At 47.1% G+C, this 19,606-nt stretch overlaps 1 protein-coding gene, 1 long non-coding RNA gene and 1 pseudogene across 15 annotated transcripts in view; 1 reads left to right on the top strand and 2 right to left on the bottom strand.

Moving 5' to 3' along the window:
* LOC135966867 (uncharacterized) overlaps positions 1-12,268 on the bottom strand; it is a 29,274-nt gene extending 17,006 nt beyond the window's left edge. The window contains exon 1 of one of the 2 annotated variants that reach the window (XR_012424242.1): positions 12,128-12,268. This is a non-coding gene — a long non-coding RNA (uncharacterized lncRNA). The remainder of the gene's footprint in view (positions 1-12,127) is intronic. The other variant, XR_012424245.1, reaches the window with a different exon arrangement.
* Positions 4,956-5,475, top strand: LOC123569871 (dolichyl-diphosphooligosaccharide--protein glycosyltransferase subunit TMEM258 pseudogene; annotated as a pseudogene).
* Positions 12,269-17,929: 5,661 nt separating the features above from the next.
* Positions 17,930-19,606, bottom strand: part of PAFAH2 (platelet activating factor acetylhydrolase 2) — a 41,871-nt gene continuing 40,194 nt past the window's right edge. For 6 of the 13 annotated variants that reach the window (XR_012424231.1, XR_012424240.1, XM_015440436.4 and 3 more), the window contains one exon: positions 18,321-19,573. Coding sequence is in view for 10 of the 13 variants with exons in the window: in XM_015440436.4 (XP_015295922.2) it covers positions 19,555-19,573 (19 nt within the window). In the remaining 3 variants the exon portion in view is untranslated. Of the gene's footprint in view, positions 19,598-19,606 lie in introns of all 13 variants that reach the window. The other 7 variants (XM_005544375.5, XM_074016190.1, XM_074016208.1 and 4 more) reach the window with 3 other exon arrangements.

The raw sequence follows: 19,606 nt of genomic DNA, 5'->3' as shown, positions 1-19,606 counted from the left end.
CTGTCCACCTTCAGCAAAGGAAAAGTGGCCCTTCCTCTACTAGTGGTCAGTGTAACCCCTTAGAACTAGTAATAACCAACCCCCTTAATCCTCGCTAGAAAAAAGAGAACGTATAACCCTAAAAATTGATGGAGCTGGACTCAATCTTCAAGTAAATATCGTGGTTTGAGAAAAATATTTAAACACTCTCCTGAGCGAGTATTTCAAACCTTCTATGATGAACTGAATATGCCAGTACCAGAAATTCCAGGAAAAACAAGAAATTGGTTTTTGCAATTAGTTGAGCATATAGCCCAGTCTCTCAATGTCACTTCATGTTATGTATCAGCACAAGTGTACTATATGAATCATTATCGATCTATGGCACAGGAAGACATAAGTAGCGAAAATAAGAGTGAGAACTCCCACTAATAAAAAGTGAGAGTCTCAAAGGGGGGAAATGAGAGAAGAGAGACAGACCCTCTCATATTGTTTTATATTATTTTATACTCAGAAAAGGAAAGAGAAGTGAAACTAAAGGCAGGTAGCCTGGCGTCTAGGAACCAGACCTGAAACCAAGGAACCAGACCCGAAACCAGGCCTGGGCCTGCCTGATCTAATCCTAGTAGTTAAAGATCGACCCCTGACCTAACCGGTTATGTTACCTATAGATTCCAGACATTGTATAGAAAAGACATTGTGAAACTTCCTGGTCTGTTCTCTTTCACTCTGACCACCGGTGCATGCAGCCCCGTCACATACCCTCTGCTTGCTCAATCCATCACATGCAGACCTCCTTAGAGTTGTCAGCCCTTAAAAGGGACAGGAATTGCTCACTCAGGGAGCTCAGCTCTTGCGACAGGAAGGAGTCTTTCCGATGTTCCCAGCCAAATAAACCCCTTCCTTCTTTAACTCGGTGTCTAAGGAGTTTTGTCTGCGGCTGGTTCTGCTACACTGTGATTGCACCACTGCACTCCAGCCTGGGCAACAGAGAGAGACCCTGTCTCTTAAAAAAAAAAAAAGAGCGTAAGGGCCGGGTGCGGTGGCTCAAGCCTGTAATCCCCGCACTTTGGGAGGCCGAGACGGGTGGATCACAAGGTCAGGAGATCGAGACCATCCTGGCTAACATGGTGAAACCCCATCTCTACTAAAAAAAATACAAAAAACTAGCCGGGTGAGGTGGCGGGCGCCTGTAGTCCCAGCTACTCGGGAGGTTGAGGCAGGAGAATGGCGTAAACCCGGGAGGCGGAGCTTGCAGTGAGCTGAGATCCGGCCAGCCTGGGCGACAGAGCATGACTCCGTCTCAAAAAAAAAAAAAAAAAAAAAAAAAAAAGGAGCGTAAGTAGCAAAAATATGCCTGTAATCCCAGCACCTTGAGAGGCTGAGGTGGGATCACTTGAGCCCAGGAGTTTGAGACCAGCCTGAGCAACATGGCAAAATCCTGTCTCTACAAAAAAAAAAAAAAAGAAAGAAAAAAAAAAATTGGCTGGGTGTGGTGGCACACCCCTGTAGTACCAGCTACTCAGGGGGCTGAGGTGGGATGATTGCTTGAGCCCAAGAGGTTAAGGCTGCAGTGAGCTGTGACCTTGCCACTGCACTGCAGCCTGGGTGACAGAGTGAGACCCTGTTTCAAAAAGAGAGAGAGAGAGAGAGACACTATGGCCTATTCCAAAGCTCAAAAGCAGGAGAGAATCCTCAAGCACTGGGAGAAGATAGGTATGCATGGCAGAAAAGAATGGAAGCTAGAGGATAATCAGAGAAAAATAGGCTGCTGGCTGTGAGTGGTGGCTCACGCCTGTAATCCCAACACTTTGGGAGGCCAAGGCGGGCAGATCACGAGGTCAGGAGTTCAAGACCAGCCTGGCCAACATGGCGAAACCTCATCTCTACTAAAAATACAGAAATGAGCCGAGTGTGGTGGCATGCCCCTATAGTCCCAGCTACTCGGGAAGCTGAGGCAGGAGAATCACTTGAACCTGGGAGGTGGAGGTTGCAGTGAGCCGAGACCATGCCATTGCACTCCAGCCCGCAACAGAGCATGACTGTCTCAAAAAAAAAAAAAAAAAGGCTGCTGAAGGGAAAATGACTCATGCCTCAGTAGCTTCAATCCTAAAATCAGGATACTGATAGTACCTACGTCAGAAAGCTGTTAGTAAAATTACATGAAATAATATCTCTAAGGCACTTAGCTTAATGCTGGGAACAAGTGAAATTCAATAAGTATTAGCTCTTGTTAGATAAGTTGTCCCAAATCACAGCTAGTAAGTGTTTAACTAGGATTTGAATAGAATAGCTTTTTGACTCCAAAGCCCAGCTGGCCTCTTTATGACTGTGCTCTAGTAAGTAATAACTATCGTTTATTGAGCACAGCACTCCGTGGTCTCCAACAGTTATCTCATTTAATGCTTATCACCTCCCTGAGCTGAGCACAGCTAACTCACACAACAGGAAATCGAGGGTTGTTTCACTCCCTTGCCCGGGTTCACCTGCCCGGCTCCAGTGCCTTCTTCCCAACAGCACATTGGAGTCAGGAGGTTTGGGTCCCAGCCCCACATCTGCCACAGATCAACCTGCATCACTGAGCCTCAGTTTCCTCATTTTTTAAATAACAGGGTCTGGGGCTGGGGGCTCTCCCTGTTTTTGTTTTTGTTTTTTTTAGATGGAGTCTCACTCTGTTGCCCAGGCTGGAGTGTAGTGACAAGATTTCCACTCACTGCAACCTCTGCCTCCCGAGTTCAAGTGATTCTCCTGCCTCAGCCTCTCGAGTATTTGGGATTACAGGTGTGCGCCCCCATACCTGCCTAACTTTTGTATTTTTAGTAGAAAGTCGGGGTTTCGACATATTGGGCAGGCGGGTCTTGACCTCCTGACCTCAAGCGGTCCGCCTGACTTGGCCTTCCAAAGTTCTGGGATTACAGGCATGAGCCACTGCACCCAGCCAATCTCTAGGGTCTCTCTAGGCTCTACTGTTCTAGGAGGGTGTATTCAATGAAATCAAACAGTGCTCCAGGTAGGAGAGAGGGATCCTGAGTCAGACAGGATCCCCGTCCCCGTCTGACTGCACAACATCAACCAACAGAGATCCAGAGGTGCTGAGGGTGGAGTCCAGGTCTCTAAAGCATTAGTCATCATCTGCTCCCACTCCCCAGGGACCAGCAGGGATGCTGATCCAATTATGCTGAATTGATGAGGGACCTCCAGGGTGATGAAAGAGAGAGGAGATGTCAGAGGACACAATGGGAGATCCGAATAATTTAGCCTGGTGAACAGAAGCCAGGAAGGACCTGCCTTCAAGTCTCCAGTGAGTCTGGGGGCTGGCAGGGTGATAATAAGAGACCAAGGCTCAGAGTACTGGGCCCTGGTTCCTAGGCTTGGCTCTAACACTAAAAGCATATGATCTTTGTTTGACAAGTTATTTCACTTCTCCAGTCTTCAGTTTCCACATCGAAAAAATCAGGGAAGGCTGGGCGCAGTGGCTTACGTCTGTAATCCCAGCACTTTGGGAGGCCGAGGAGGGCGGATTGCTTGAGGTCAGGAGTTCGAGACCAGCCTTGCCAACATGGTGAAACCCCGTCTCTACTAAAAATACAAAAATTAGCCAGGTGTGGTGGCGGGTACCTGTAATTCCAGCTACTCGGGAGGCTGAGGTAGGAGAATTGGTTGAACCCAGGAGGCGGAGATTGCAGTGAGCCGAGATTATGCCACTGCACTCCAACCTGGGCAACAGAGCCAGACTCTGTCTCAAAAAAAACAAAAACAAAAACCACCAGGGAAAATTTTTAAAACCCACCAATTTATATAAAGACGTGTAATATTATAGCTAAAATCTAGAAATGGGAAGAACTGCTAAGTGGGCTTGGGAGCACGGAGTTGATGCAACAGAATCTTGAAATGCTATTTAGAAAGTAGAATAACTAACATTTACTGAGCACTAACTACATGTCAGGCACTTGGCAGACAGAGAGAGGTCTTTACATGCATAAGCTCGTTTAATATCCTCAAGGGTCTTCTGAGGTAGGTATTATTATCACCATTCTTCCTTTTTTTTCTTTTTGAGACAGAGTTTTGCTCTGTCGCCAAGGCTGCAGCGCAGTGGTGAGATCTCAGCTCACTGCAACCTCTGCCTCCTGGGTTCAAGTTATTTTCCTGTCTCAACTTCCCGTGTAGCTGGGACTACAGGTGTGCACCAGCTAATTTTTGTATTTTTAGTAGAGACAGGATTTCACCATGTTGGCCAGGCTGGTCTCGAACTCCTGGCCTCAGGTGATCTGCCTGCCTTGGCCTCCCAAAGTGTTGGGATTACAGGCCTGAGCCACTGTGCCTGGCTCTCACCATTTTTTCAGATGAGTTCACTGAGGCCATGAGAAGTTAAGTCACTAACTAGTTTATACTTGATGACGTCAGGACTCAAGTTCAAAGGTCCATCTAACTCCAAAGCTCACACTGCGAACCTTTACTTATACACTAGTGTTGAAGACTGTTGGATGTAAGGACTGTAAGAAACAGAGATGTAGGCCAGGCATGGTGGCTCATCCCTGTAACCCCAGCACTTTGGGAGGCCAAGGCTGGTGAATTGCTTGAGTCCAGGAGTTTGAGACCAGCCTGCACAGCATGGCAAAACCCCATCTCTTACAAAAAACACAAAAATTGGCTGTGTGCGGTGGCTCACACCTGTAATCCCAGCACTTTGGGAGACTGAGGCAGGAGGACTGCTTGAGCCCAGGAGTTAAAGACCAGTTTGGGCAACATGGCAAGAACCTGTCTTTAAAAAAACCCACAAAACAAAAAAATACAAAAATTAGCCAGGCATGGTGGCAAGTGCCTGTAGTCCCAGCTACTAGGGAGGCAGAGGAGGTGGAAGGATCAATTAAGCCCATGAGCTTGAGGCTGCAGTGAACTGAGATCGTGCACCACTGCACTGCACTCCAACCTGGGCCACAGAGCAAGACCCTGTCAAAAAAAAAAAAAAAAAAAAAGGAGCGGCGGATTAGCCTGCACGGGGCAAAATGGAGCTCGAGGCCATGAGCAGATACACCAGCCCAGTGAACCCGGCTGTCCTCCCCCATCTGACTGTGGTGCTTTTGGCCATCGGCATGTTCTTCACCGCCTGGTTCTTCATTTACGAGGTCACCTCTACCAAGTACACTCGTGATATCTAAAAGAGCTCCTCATCTCTTCGGTGGCCTCACTCTTCATGGGCTTTGGAGTCCTCTTCCTGCTGCTCTGGGTTGGCATCTACGTGTGAGCGCCCAAAGGTAACAACCAGATGGCTTCACTGAACCCCTGCTTTTGTAAATTACTTTTATTTTACTGTTGCTGGAAGTGTCCCACCTGCTGCTCATAATAAAGGCAGATGTATGGCAAAAAAAAAAAAAAAAAGGAAGGAAATAGAGAAGCGCATATATGTAACAGTGTTAAGCGGGAAATAAACCTCCAGAGTGATCGTGGGCCGGGTGTAGTGGCTCACGCCTGTAATCCCAGCAGTTTGGGAGGCTGAGACAGGCAAATCACTTGAGGCCAAGAGTTCCAGACCAGCCTAGCCAACACGGCAAAACCCCGTCTCCACCAAAAATATAAAATATAAAAATCCACCAGGTGTGGTGGCGGGCGCCTGTAATCTCAGCTACTTGGGAGGCTGAGGCAGGAGAATCACTTGAACCCAGGCAGTGGAGGTTGGAGTGAGCCGAGATAGTGCCACTGCACTCCAGCCTGGATGACAGAGGGAGGCCCCATCTCAAAAAAAGGACCAACAACAAGAACAAAAATCAGAGTGATTGTGATAACATAAGAATGTTGGTGTCAACATTAGATTTGGACATTTGTAAGTAATAGGCAATTTAGGACACTGGGAACTTACAGCCTAGATATTTATGCCTAACTTTTTTTTTTTTTTGAGGTGGAGTTCCACTCTTGTTGCCCAGGCTGGAGTGCAATGGTGTGATCTCGGCTCACTGCAACCTTCGCCTCCTGGGTTCTAGCAATTCTCCTGCCTCAGCCTCCTGACTAGCTGGGATTATAAGCATGCACCACCACGCCCCACTAATTTTGTATTTTTAGTAGAGACAGGGTTTCACCATGTTGGTCAGGCTGGTGTCAAACTCCTGATCTCAGGTGATCTGCCCGTCTCGGTCTCCCAAAGTGCTGGGATTACAGGTGTGAGCCACCCTATGCACCACCCACAGCACCTGGCCCTATGATTGACTTTTTGGTAGTAGAGATGATGATATCTGAGTAAGCACCGATGATAGGGCCTTTCTAGTCCTAATACAGAACTTTCTAGATAAGCAGACAAGGAAGGCACAGCTGCCCTTCTTCACCACTGGGAAGACTGGAAATCTGACCACACAGCTCCTGCCTCAAGCTTTTCAGTCACTTCATATTGCCTACAGCTCTGGTTCTCAACCTTGACTGTAGATTGGAATCACTTGAGAAACTTTACAAATGGCTGATGTCTGAGTTTATTCCCAGCTATGGCCGTAGCTTTGGCATGGGGAGTTTTGAAATCTCTTCAAGAGATTACAATGTGTAGCAACATTTGAAAGCCACTGTCCTAGAGGATAAAGGCACTTAGCATAGAAGGCCCCCTCTGATTTCTTTAGCATGCTCTCCTATATGTTTTATTCTACAATCCAGTTACAATGTCCTGAACATGCAGCACCTTGCCTTTTACATGCCTTTACCTTATTTCTTCTGCCTGGATTGCCTTTCTTCCCCCTCATCCATCCGGAAAACTCCATTCATCTTCAATACTGTGGCAAGCCAGCCTCCAAGATGGCCCCAGTCATCGTTACCTCCTGGTTTTCATGTTCCTGTATAATGCTCTACTGCACTGAATAGGGCTGACTTGTGTAATAATGTAATATTGTAGAAATGATGATGGAGTGTGACTTCTGAGGATGGGTTTTTACAATTATTTATTTATTTATTTATTTATTTATTCAAGACAGTGTCTCACTCTGTTGCCCAGGCTGAAGTGCAGTGGCACGATTTTGGCTTACTGCAACCTCTGCCTCCCAGGTTCAAGTGATTCTCCTGCCTCAGCCTCCTGAGTAGTTGGGACTACAGGCGCGTGCCACCATGCCTGGCTAATGTTTTTTTTTTTGTATTTTTTGGTAGAGACGGGGTTTCACCACATTGGCCTGGCTGGTCTTGAATTCCTGACCTTGTGATCCACCTGCCTCAGCCTCCCAAAGTGCTGGGATTACAGGTGTGGGCCACCGCGCTCGGCATGAGGATGGGTTATAAAAGAAACTGTAGCTTCCATCTAACTCTCTCTTGGATCCTCTGCTTTGGGAGAAGCTATCTGCCAAGTCTTGAGCATTAGCCCTGTGGAGAGCTCCACATAGTGAGGAACTGAGGCCTTTTGCCAACAGCCACGTGAATGCACCATCTTGGAAATGGATCCTCCAGCCCCACTCAAGCCTTCGGATGCCAGCTGATGTCTTGACTGCAGCCTCACAAGAGACTTCAGGTGGAACCACCCAACTATGCCACTCCCGAATTCCTGAGCCATAGACAGTGTGAGATGTTTGTTGTTCTAAGCTGTTAACATTTTGGAATAGTTTCTTAGGCAGTAATAGACAGTAAATAAACAAACCACATTCAAGTATACAACACTCTGTGAAGCCTTCTTAGCCCTCTCCCCTGCTGAACTGAACTGAACACCCTGTGCCACTTATGAGCCATACACATCCCCTATTATAGCACTCATCACATGAGCCCTAACTGTTGACTTGCCTTTCTTGCCCTTAGGTTCAATTCCACAAGGACAGGGCTGGCCATAGTGCAGGCATCAGTGTGCTTGTAGAATATAGGAACGTGCATGAGAACTGCCATCTGAGTCATTTCCTATAGGCCTTCTAGCCCAGGCTGCTTCTTATACAAAAGCTTCAAAAGCTGCGCATGGTGGCACACTCCTGTAGTCCCAGCTACTTGGAAGGCTGAGGCAGGAGGACCACATGAGCACAGGAGTTTGAGGCTGCAGTGAGCTGTGATTGTGCTCCTGCACTCCAGCCTGGGCAACAGAATAAGATCCCATCTCTTAAAAAAAAGACCCAAAACTCCATGGTACAGTTGCCAGAAATCATGGATGTCATGGTGAAAGGGTGGGTCCTGAGGATTTTCTTAATAATCCAACAAAACCCTGGCATCCATGGATGTATCTAGAACACTAGACTACAAGTCAGAAGATCTGGATTTTAATTCAAATCTGCCAACTACCTGCTGAATTTCTTTGAGCTCTGGTTTTCTCATGGACCAAATAACTTAAGGCCTCTTCCAATTCTAAAATTTAATGATTCTGTATTTTCAGCTAGCAATTACTCTTGTTTCATAAAATAGGCTAGTAGGCCAGGTGCAGCGGCTTACGCATGTAATCCCAGCACTTGGGGAGGTCAAGGCGTGCAGATCACGAAGTCAGCAGTTCAAGACCAGCCTGACCAACACGGTGGAACCCCGTCTCTACTAAAAATACAAAAATTAGCCAGGTGTGGTGGTGGGCACCTGTAATCCCAGCTACTTGGGAGCCTGAGGCAGGAGAATCGCTTGAACCTGGGGGGCAAAGTTTGCAGGGAGCTGAGACCACACCATTGAACTTCAGCCTGGGTGACAGAGCGAGACTCCATGTCAAAAAAAAAAAAAGAAAATAGACTAGTAGGCTTATATCATAGCAAGGATTCTCAACTGCACTGTGTATTAGGAAGTAATATTCCTGGAACTTACACACACGTACACACCTGGGCCCCCCTTCAGACCTTCTGAATCAGCATCTCTGGATCTCTAGAGTCATGACCAGGGTATCTGTATCTTTATTTTTATTTTATTTATTTATTTGAGATGGAGTCTTGCTCTGTTACCCAGGCTGAAGTGTAGTGGTGTGATCTTGGCTCACTATAACCTCTATCTCCTGGGGTCAAGTGATTCTACTGCCTCAGCCTCCTGAGTAGCTGGGATTACAGGCATGCATCACCACACCCGGCTACTTTTTGTATTTTTAGTAGTATTTTTAGGGGTTTTACCATGTTGGCCAGGCTGGTTTCAAACTCCTGACCTCGAATGATCCACTCGCCTTGGCCTCCTAAAATGCTGGGATCACAGGCATGAGCCACTGTGCCTGGCCTGTATTTTTATACAGTTCCCAAGTGATTTGGATGTGCATCTAGAGCTGAGAATCACTAATCTACAATATTTAGGCTAGAGATTTTAAAAAATTTTTCTGCCAGCTGGTTGGCTCTGCAGTTTACAGGGTACAGTACTAATGGGTTTGTCCCCTGAATTGTTCACTTTATACAAGGTGTATGAATGAATGGAGCCCATGTTTACTGCTAGAAAAACAATTCAAGGTATACATTTTACTGTCAGAACTCAGTCTGGTCTTCAATTAAAACGGGTCTTGGACCTAACTGCTTAGTGCATTTAGCTGGATATCAAGTTGTGGGCTACTTTAGCCTACCTAAGGTCAAGAATTGTGAGATAGTAATGACCAGGAGTTAAGAGCACTGACTCTGGGCCCGGCACAGTGGCTCACACCTGTAATCCTAGCACTTTGGGAGGCTGAGGCAGGCAGATCACCTGAGGCCAGGAGTTTGAGACCAGCCTGGCCAACATGGTGAAACCCCATCTCTACTAAAAATACAAAAATGAGCTTGGCATGGTGCAGTGCGCCTGTAGTCCCAGCTACTTGGGAGGCTGAAGCATGAGAATTGCTTGAACCTGGGAGGTGGAGTTTGCAGTGAGCAGAGATCACGCCACTGCAATTCGGCCTGGGCGACAGAGTGAGACTCTGTCTCAAAAAAAAAAAAAAAAAAACACAAAATCCCCACTGACTTTGGAGCCAAACCACTTAGGTTCAAATACTGGTTCTAGCACTTACATGCTGGGTGACTTGGCTAGGCTAGAAATCTTTCTGAACCTCACCTTCATGATCTACAAAACGAGGCTAACACGCACTCTCTTATTGGAATGTTGTTAGGATTAAATGATACAATGCAGGGTATCTGGCCAGAATAAGTGCTCGTTAAGAAGTAGCACATTAGGATAAAACAAAAATATGGCACTTTTTATACTTAACAGCAACGTATACGTGTCTAGTGCTTTGACATCTTACATTAAGCCCATCCCTAATCCCACCCAAAAAATTCTGAGGTGGGCAAGGTAGACGCCAGTGACCCCATTTTGCAGAAAAAGAAACAAAGGCTCAGAAAGATTCACTGGCTCCAGATCAAACAACAAAAGAAAAATGTCAGAGTCTGGATTCAAACCTGGGTGTGATTCCATGAAGATGAATAATTATATATACACACTTGGCAGGCTGAGCATCTCGGGGCCATCTGGCTTAACAGGCTGAAGAGGACTGTATTTCTGATCAGCTTCTTTTTTTAGATGAAAGCAAGATGGGAAAAATAAGCTGGCAAACTCTGCGTTCCCTCATTTTCAACACTGGTGTGATTTGTGCTCAGTTCTGCGCTCCTTCTAACTCCCAAATGCTACTTGTCTGTGCAACTTAGAAGTTTGCTCCAGCTGCCTTGGCTGTGCCGCTGCTGGCTCTGCCCTGGCCCCACAGCTGGGACCTGGGAAAACCAAAAGAAAAGGAAGCAGAGGCGGCTGGAGATGTCAGAGGGCTGGGTGAGCTCCAGCTGTTCCCAAGTCTGTCTGGGGAACAAGAGCTGATGGGGAGCCGGGGCCAGGGATCTCTGTCCCCCATGTCAGTCAACAGGAGGATGCTCTTTCCTGTCCAACAGATGGGCCCTGCTCCTGGAATAATGTGATAAAGGGCAATACTAAATCTGGCGCAGACTGAATTTCTCTTGGGGAACAGGAGGCCAAGAGATCAAATGTTAGTCGAATTTAATCAAGAAGGCTTTCATGGAAGAGGGGGGATTAGAAATGGGCCTAAAGCATTAGCAAGATTTGGACGTGTAGAAAGGAGGTGGGGAAGCCCCGCAGGCAAGAAAAACCTCAGGAGAGCTGGGCGTGGTGGCTCATGCCTATAATCCCAGCACTTTGGGAGGCCGAGGTAGGCGGATCACTTGACGTCAGGCGTTTGAGACCAGCCTGGCCAACATGGTGAAACCCCATCTCTACTAAAATACAAAAATTAGCCGGGTGTGTTGGTGAGCTCCTGTAATTCCAGCTACTCGGGAGGCTGAGGCAGGAGAATCACTTGAACCTGAGAGGTGGAGGTTGCAGTGAGCTGAGATCGCACCACTGCACTCCAGCCTGGGTGACATTTTGTTTGGGGAATGGGTGGGTAAATGAAGGGCACTGTGGGAAGAGTGCACATTAAGAAGTAGAAGACAGGCCGGGTGCGGTGGCTCACGCCTGTAATCCCAGCACTTTGGGAGGCCAAGGAGGGCAGATCAAAAGGTCAGGAGATCGAGACCATCCTGGCAAACACGGTGAAACCCCGTCTCTACTAAAAATACAAAAAAAATTAGCCGGATGCGGTGGCGGGCGCCTATAGTCCCAGCTACTCGGGAGGCTGAGGCAGGAGAATAGCATGAACCCGGAAGGCGGAGCTTGCAGTGAGCCGAGATCATGCCACTGCACTCCAGCCTGGGCGATCGAGACTCCATCTCAAAAAAAAAAAAAAAGAAGTAGAAGACAGGAGAGGAGAGGCAAGGTCAGAAAGAACGAAGAAGTGCAGTGCGATTCTACAGGAAAGGGGAAGCTGGGCGCGGTGGCTCATGCCTGTAATCCCAGCACTGTGGGAGGCCAAGATGGGTAGATCAAATGAGGTCAGATGCTTGAGACCATTCTGGCCAACATGGTGAAACTCCATGTCTACTAAAAATACAAAAATTAGCTGGGTGTGGTGGGGCATGCCCGTAATCCCAGCTACTCAGGAGGCTGAGGCAGGAGCACTGCTTGAACACGGAAGGCAGAGGTTGCAGTGAGCTGAGATCACACTGTTGCACTCCAGCCTGTGTGACAGCGGAAGACTCCTCAAAACAAAAACAAGAACAAGGAAAGGGGAGTCCTGGAAATCCCTGACAACTCAATGACAGTGATACTGAATGCCAGAACTGAAGGGGCCTTAGAGATTGGCCAATTCAACAACCACCAACCCATGTCCCAATTTACAGATAAGGAAACTAAAGCTAAAGTCGAGAGGAAAACCACACACACACACACGCACATGCACACGTACCCGTCACAGAGCAAGCAGGTGATAGAGGCAAGAACCCAGAGCTCCAGACAACCAGTCTCGTCCTCTTACCATTAGACCATCTTGCCAGGCTGGTATTTTCATGCAAAAGCGGCATTTCAGGCAGATCTGGCAGCAGAATGCGGTGGGGAAAGAAAGATTACAGTCCAGAAGACTGTGAAACGAGCCCAGGGGTGAGCTGGCAGGACAGCAGGCTCAAGCACGATGGAAAGGATGGGCTGAGTGGGAGAACCACCAAGAGTGAAGAAACAGGAGGACTTGCCAGGAAACCATGAGGAAGGGAGTTGTGCAGAGCCAATTCACCAGCCATCTGCAGGCCTGGGGGTTTCCCCTGAGGAGGTCACCAGGCAGTCTGACCCTCACCTGGTGTCAAAGGCAGCAGACAAAAATTAACACAACTAGCCTCTGCTACAAAGCCCCTGTCCCCAGCTCCTCCCTTTGGCCAACCTCTCCACAGATCTGTTTCTTTCTTTTGACATTTTAGGATCTTCAGTTTGCAGCTGATGCATAGATGTATGTGTTTGGATGATCTGGTGTGAAATTAAAACCCAAACCAGAACCTAAGAGTGTGGACTCTTCCAGGTGGAAAAGCAAGCAAGGCTAGAACTAAGGTGGGGATTTTGATTTTTCATGTGAGGAGCAGGGATAGCAGAGCAAAGAGAATGGGAAACTATCTCTCCACCTAGCTCCACCCTGACATGAGGACACAATGGTAATAGGTGGCTGGCAGTTAGGAGGGTCCACTCGAGGAAGGTAACTGTGAGACTGTAGAAGCTGGAATAAAAATTTAGACCAATGGTCAGGCATGGTGACTCACGCCTATAATCCGAGCACTTTGGGAGGCTGCAGTGGGAGGATCACTTATCCCAAGGGTTCGAGACCATCTTGGGCAACATAGGGAGACCCTATTTTTACAAAAAAATTTTTTTGAAATTAGCCAAGCATGGTGGCGCATGCCTGTAATCCCAGTTACTTGGGAGACCGAGGCAGGAGGATAGCTTGAGACTGGGAAGGAGGATAGCTTGAGACTGGGAATTCAAGGCTTCAGTGAGCTATGAACCCACTACTGCACTCCTGCCTGGGTAACAGAGCAAGACTCAGACAAGAAGGAAGGGAAAGGGAGGGGAGGGGAGGAGAGGGAGAAAGAGAAAGAAAGGAGAGAAAGAGAAAGAGAGAGAAAGGAAGGAAGGAGGGAAGGAAGGAGGAAGGAAGGAAGGAAGGAAGGAAGGAAAGAAAGAAAGAGAGAGAGAAATAAAGGAAGGAAGGAAGAAAAAGAGAAAAAAAAAGAACTTAGACCAAGACCACTGGGGCCATTGAGTGCAAGGGCCCACTGAACCTAACCTTACAGCTATGTAAGGAGGCCCAAATGAAACAAGACTGGTAATAGCTAATGTTTATTAAGTCCTTAATCTAGCCACCATGCTAAGTGCTTTACCTGCATTATTTCATTTAATTATCACAACCACCTTATGAGTTAAATACTATTAGAATCCCCATTTTACAAATAAGAACATTAAAGGCCATAGAAGCGAATGGGTTAGCATAAAGCCACAGGGCTAATAGTGTTGGAGCTGTCTGATTTCAAAGACTGTGTTCTTAGTCCCTGAACTGCTCATACCTGTAACCCCAGTCTTTTGGGAGGCCGAGGCAGGAGGATCATTGGAGCCCGGGAGTTTGAGACCAGCCCTGGCAACACAGACAGACCACTGTCTTTACAAAAAATAAACAAAAAATTAGCCGAGTGTGGTGGTATGCACCTGTAGTCCCAGCTACTTGGAAGGCCGAGGTGGGAGGATTGCTTAAGGCTGGGAGGTTGAGGGTACAGTGAACAGTGATCATGCCACTGCACTCCAGCCTGGGCAACAGAGTGAGACTGTCTCAAAAACAAAGAACAAACAACCTCCTCCACGCCATCCACCAAGTACCTGACCCAGAGTTTCTGGTGGAGCCGTTTTTCTCCCCCAACCCATTTCTCAATATCGCTGAGGATATCACTGAAACTCAACACAGGTCATGTAGAAGTTGCTGAAGATCTTGATATTTTTTAGTTAATTGTCATGAGATTAATACATTCCCTATACCTGAGACTTTGAAGAAATGGGAGAAACTGCAAAGCCAAGTATGTATATTAGGGTTGATAGTACAGTAATTAAGAGCTCAGATTTTATTAGTCGGGCATGGTGGTGTGCGACTGTGGTCCCAGCTACTCAGGAGGCTGAGGAACGCAGATGGATCGAGGTTGGGAGGTCGAGGCTGCAGTGAGCTGTGATCACGCCACTGCACTCCAGCCTGGGTGACAGGAGACCATCTCAAGAAAACAAAACAAAACAAAAACCCTTGGCTGGGCGCAGTGGCTCATGCCTGTAATCCCAGCACTTTGGGAGGCCGAGGTGGGTGGATCCCCTGAGGTCAGGAGTTCCAGACCAGCCTGACCAACATGGTGAAACCCCATCTCTACTAAAAATACAAAAATTAGCTGGGCGTGGTGGTGCATGCCTATAATCCCAGCAACTCTGGAGGGTGAGGCAGGAGAATCGCTTGAACCTGGAAGATGGAGATTGCAGTGAGCCAAGATCATGCTATTGTACTCCAGCCTGGGCAACAAGAGCAAAACTCCGTCTCAAAAAAAAAACCTCAAACTTTGATGCCTACGTCCCAGCTTTGCCAAATTCTTGCTGAGAGCCTGATGAAATCACTTCTTGAAGCCTCTGTTTCCTCCTACATAAAATGAGGCCAATGCCACCTGAGCGGGTGGGGTTACAGTGAGAAGTGAAATGATGCATGTCAGCCCAGAGCACGGTCCTGACACACAGCTACAATCATCATCTTTAGCACCCTCATTGTCACTGTGCCCTGCAGCTATGGCCAAGGACAGCTGCCCTCTGCACCTGGCTATGATGGGATAGAAAGTGAGCTTCCTAATGAGGATGAGTCCCAAACATACAGTATGACCTCTCCTGTCCCTGTCACTTTGTGGGCCTAGGGATAAGTGGTGCTCCGGGAAAAAGGGGGGTAGATGAAGGTCCCCACAAGGTCAAGACAGGGAGTTGGAATCCATCATTTCACATTTCAAGAGCCTAACAGAATTTTTGAGGAAGGACAAGAGGATGAGCTGTGTCAGCATGCATAGTGGAAAGGGGCTCGGGGATTGTGTTAGGGACACAGCAAGAATCCAACCAGCCTTAGTCTTAGTCTTAGTCTGAGAAGTGCAAGGGCTACTACTTACCTTCCTTCCTAACTGGCTTACTATCCCATGCACAGAAACTTCACATTATATCACTAGGAGGCCTCCATAGGCACAGAGTCCTGCAGTGGGATGGGGAACAAGAAGATACCAAAGAAACCCAAGACATTCTCTTTCTGGAAAAGATTCACTAGGATGCAATTTATCAGCACATGTCAGTTACCACCAGGATTTCCTTGCTTATCTAAAGGCCAGTTATCAAGTGTCCTTCAGTCCCCTGGAAGCTAACCAAAAACCAGAACGAGGGACCAAAGGCCTCGTGATACCCCTTCTGGAGCAGTCAGAGGACTAAGAAGCCCATGCACTAACGGTGACATACCTTAGCTGCAAGAGAGTCCCTAAAACCCTCGCTCACTGACTGCCTTGTTTCCCCTTAGACACAGTTTTAAATAATGTGGCTGATTTATCAGTCCCTTGCACATCGAGAGTCATAAACTTGAAGTGGCCAGGGAGGGCTGCTAGGGGCTGGTGCACTGAAGAGCGACGGTTGCAGCCTGACCACAAGTGAGACAAGACCAACTCTGAACAGCAGTGCAGCACAGGGGGCAACCCCATGCAGGTCAAACAGCTTTCCGCACCCTACATCAGAGGGCACCACTTCTCTGACATGAGACCTGGTCACAAATATTTTGGCTCTCTTGGGATGGCATGGGATGTTAGGAATGGCCACAGGACGTGCTTTGGCTTATGACACATGAACAGAAATAACGAGAGTCACTCCTGGGCAGAAGCTCTCAAAGCTAGCAGGTGATTCATCTGGCTTTCTTCCCGCTCCACGATGGTGAACAGCAACACTTCCTGATAATGGCAGCTCTACCAGCCTGGATCCTAGAGTGAGGATAAAAATGATGCACAGCGGAGCCTGCAGCCAATCAAAGAGCACGAGTGGCAGGGGCAAGAAATAAACTTTTGTTGTTTTTGGAGTTGCCTGTTACCACCAAACAACCTAGTCTATCCTGATTGGAACATCCTAAAAGGTTGAATGAGGTCAGCTCACTTTGATTAAAAAGTGTGTGTGTTATCTTTTTGGTAGAACTACCATTCAAAATAATCAATATTATATTTTGCTGCCTCTAGGATAATTTTCAATTATATGGAAAATTCACATACTCCAGTGTTTGCTGGATAAATGAGTGATTACCAGAACATGAATTGAATGAAAGAAAGGGATCTAGTTTCTGAAACACTCCCTTCACTAGGGAGGCTCCGGGTCTCTTGTTCACGGTTTTGTAAAAGTTACTTGTGTTATTTATGGAGCTAAGGTAGAAGCTGGGTCTCACGTGCTACTGCCAGAACCGGCCTCTCAGCATTTGTGGAACCAGCACAAGGGTGGCGTATGCTCAGGATTGGCCTACAGTTGGTTCTGCAAGTGCTGAGGGGCTCTGGTGCCCATGTGGTAGTTCAAAGACCCCATTATATATGTGTCTATGCTCTTAGAGAAGGAAATCTATGGGCTGGGCGTGGTGACTCATGTCTGTAATCCCAGCACTTTGGGAGGCCGAGGCAGGTGGATCATCTGAGGTCAGGGGATTGCGACCAGCCTGACCAATATGATGAAACCCCATCTCTACTAAAAAAATTCAAAAATTAGCTGGGCATGGTGGCATGCGCTTGTAGTCCCAGCTACTCAGAAGGCTGAGACAGGAGAATTGCTTGAACCTGGGAGGCGAAGGTTGCAGTAAGCTGAGATCATGCCACTGCACTCCAGCCTGGGTGACAGAGTGAGACTGCGTCTCAAAAAAAAAAAAAAAAGACAGAAATCTATGATGTGTTCTTGAGTAAAAGAGCAAGCCAACAAATTCTTCAGAATATATGGTCTTTTTAAGCATACATGGCACATTTACAACATTGATCTCATACTAGGCCAACTACCAAGTTTCAATAAATTTTGAAGGATGGAAACCATATGGGTCATTTTCTCTGACCACAAAGCAATCAAGCTAGAAAAGAAAAATTATAACTAGAAAAAAATCTCATGTTTGGAAGGTAGGAAATATACTTTCAAGGAACCCATGGGTTATACATCCTCTCACTTAATCCCCCTAACTATTCATAATGCAGATCCTCATTTTAGAAACACAGGAGCTGAGATAAGAAAGAGAATACCATTTGCTCAAATTTACCCAGTTGGCAGTGGTGGAGCCAGGACTCAAAACCAGGCTCTGTAACTCTAGAGCCCAGGGCTTTAATGACACCCTGCTTACGCCATGTCTCATGGGAATTCACAGATCCTCCCCCATAGCCTCAACGATCTGCTGTTTCACCTCTTAAAATGGCCAGCCATTGACAGGTGGAGACCTAGGCCCAGTTTGCTCTGGTGGCCCTGACCATGGGCCATTGTGTAGAGATGCATTTCCCTTTTGCTCTTGCCTACTTGGACTGAGGCACGAAGTCTTGAGTAGTGTAGAGGGGAGTTTCAGTCTGATGCCCCCAAATAGCTTTGAACTGGATCCCTAAGAAGACTTCCTTCCTTTTAAAGTTTTTTTCCCACATGGGTCCAAGTAGTAAGCGAACACAGAAGAAAGACAGAAGGAAGTCAATTCCAGATGGCTCTCCATCTTGCTCTACTGCACATTAAACAGAAAATTCCAACATAACATTAAGAAAACAAGAGTATTAATATCATTCACATTATAAATGGAACAGAATGGAAATTCAGTCTGTATCTGACTTAAATTTGGGGCGAGGTCCTCAGAGCCAGAAAACAGACAATAAAAGCACCCTGATTCTGAGCGAGTTGGAGGTTTATAATATTTGAGGCAAGAAAAATGACCAAGGTACTCCTAGGCCTCTCTGGGAGTTTCCTTCTGGGTTTTTAAATTTTATTTATTTAAAATGTTTCTCTTTCTTTTTTTCTTTCCTTTTCTTTTCTTTCTTTTTCTCTCTCTCTCTTTCCCTCCCTCCCTCCCTCCCCCCCCCTTTCTTTCATTCTTTCTTTTTTAAGACAGAGTCTTGCTCTGTCGCCCAGGCTGGAGTGCAATGGCACGATCTTGACTCACTGCAACCTCCGCTTCCTGGGTTCAAGTGATTCTCCTGCTTCAGCCTCCAGAGTAGCTGGGATTACAGGCGCCTGCCACCACGCCAGGCTAATTTTTCTTATTTTTAATAGAGATGGGGTTTCGCCATGCTGGCCAGGTGGTCTCGAACTCCTGGCCTTAAGTGATCTGCCCACCTTGGCCTCCCAAAGCGCTGGGATTATAGGTATGAGCCACCGCGCTCAGCCTTCTTTTTTTTTAAGATGGGGTCTGGCTGTACTGCCCAGGCTGCAGCTAAGTTTTAACTGACCAAACTACTTCTCTGTTGTGGCAAAGGCCTGTGCAAATGGCCATTTAACACTGTTGTCGAGTCATCTTCACCATCTCAACATGCTTGTGTTGTTTCCTATCAAGATACACTTTTAGCAAAACCCCCAAAGAATCCAGAGCTTCTGAGGTACCTCTTTGTACCTCAGTTTTTCTCCCTGTGTTGTGAGAGCCATGCTGTCTGCCTCTCTGTGGGCTCACAAGTATAACTTACTACTGTAAGTATAAGTAGCACTATGTTCCATACAATGAGAAGACTTGGAAATAAACAGAAAATGTGATCACGGCTCATACCCTAGAAATTTACATAAATTTCTTCAACAAGTGCCCCTGGGGAGGGAGAGGGCTACGAGGTAGGAAGAGATGGTGTTGGGCTGGGCTAGAGTCTCTGAAGGTAGGGATTTTCACTCTATCCTTTGGCTTCATCTCTTCTACTGAAGCAGCAGCACTGACCGGAGGTGAGGGAATGAGCTCGCTGGGCTGAGTCTTCTCATCCAGGCCTCACAGTGCTCAGCCCGGGGCCTGGGTCTCCCCCAGTCCCACTCTACCGCTTGTTCCCCACTCCATCAAGGCCCCAGAAAGTCTGTTTGTCAATCAGCAAGTGATCCCAGTCCCAAAGTGATTTTAAGATCAAAGTACCCAGTTGTCCAAGCAGCAGTGTGATTACACCTTTCAATCTGTGAAAAGGGGTCACGTTGATCACTTTCTGATAGGCGCTCATGGGTGCCCTTGGGTAGCTCCCAAATGAAAACTTGGCTGAAGTGACTTTACAAACGGCCAGTTGTGCCTACAAGCTGGACAGATGGTGGGGGGCCCCTGGGGTGAGCGACGGTCCAATGCCTTCAATAAGGTTGTTCCATTGATCATAGTCTTCTTTCAGGTCTGAATAGGAAAAAAACAGGAACACTACGCAAA

The sequence above is a fragment of the Macaca fascicularis genome, chromosome 1 (assembly GCF_037993035.2).
Source record: "Macaca fascicularis isolate 582-1 chromosome 1, T2T-MFA8v1.1".
Lineage (NCBI taxonomy): Eukaryota > Metazoa > Chordata > Mammalia > Primates > Cercopithecidae > Macaca > Macaca fascicularis.
The sequence above is the reverse complement of the archived record's forward strand: the minus strand, read 5'-3'. Positions and strand labels throughout refer to the sequence as shown.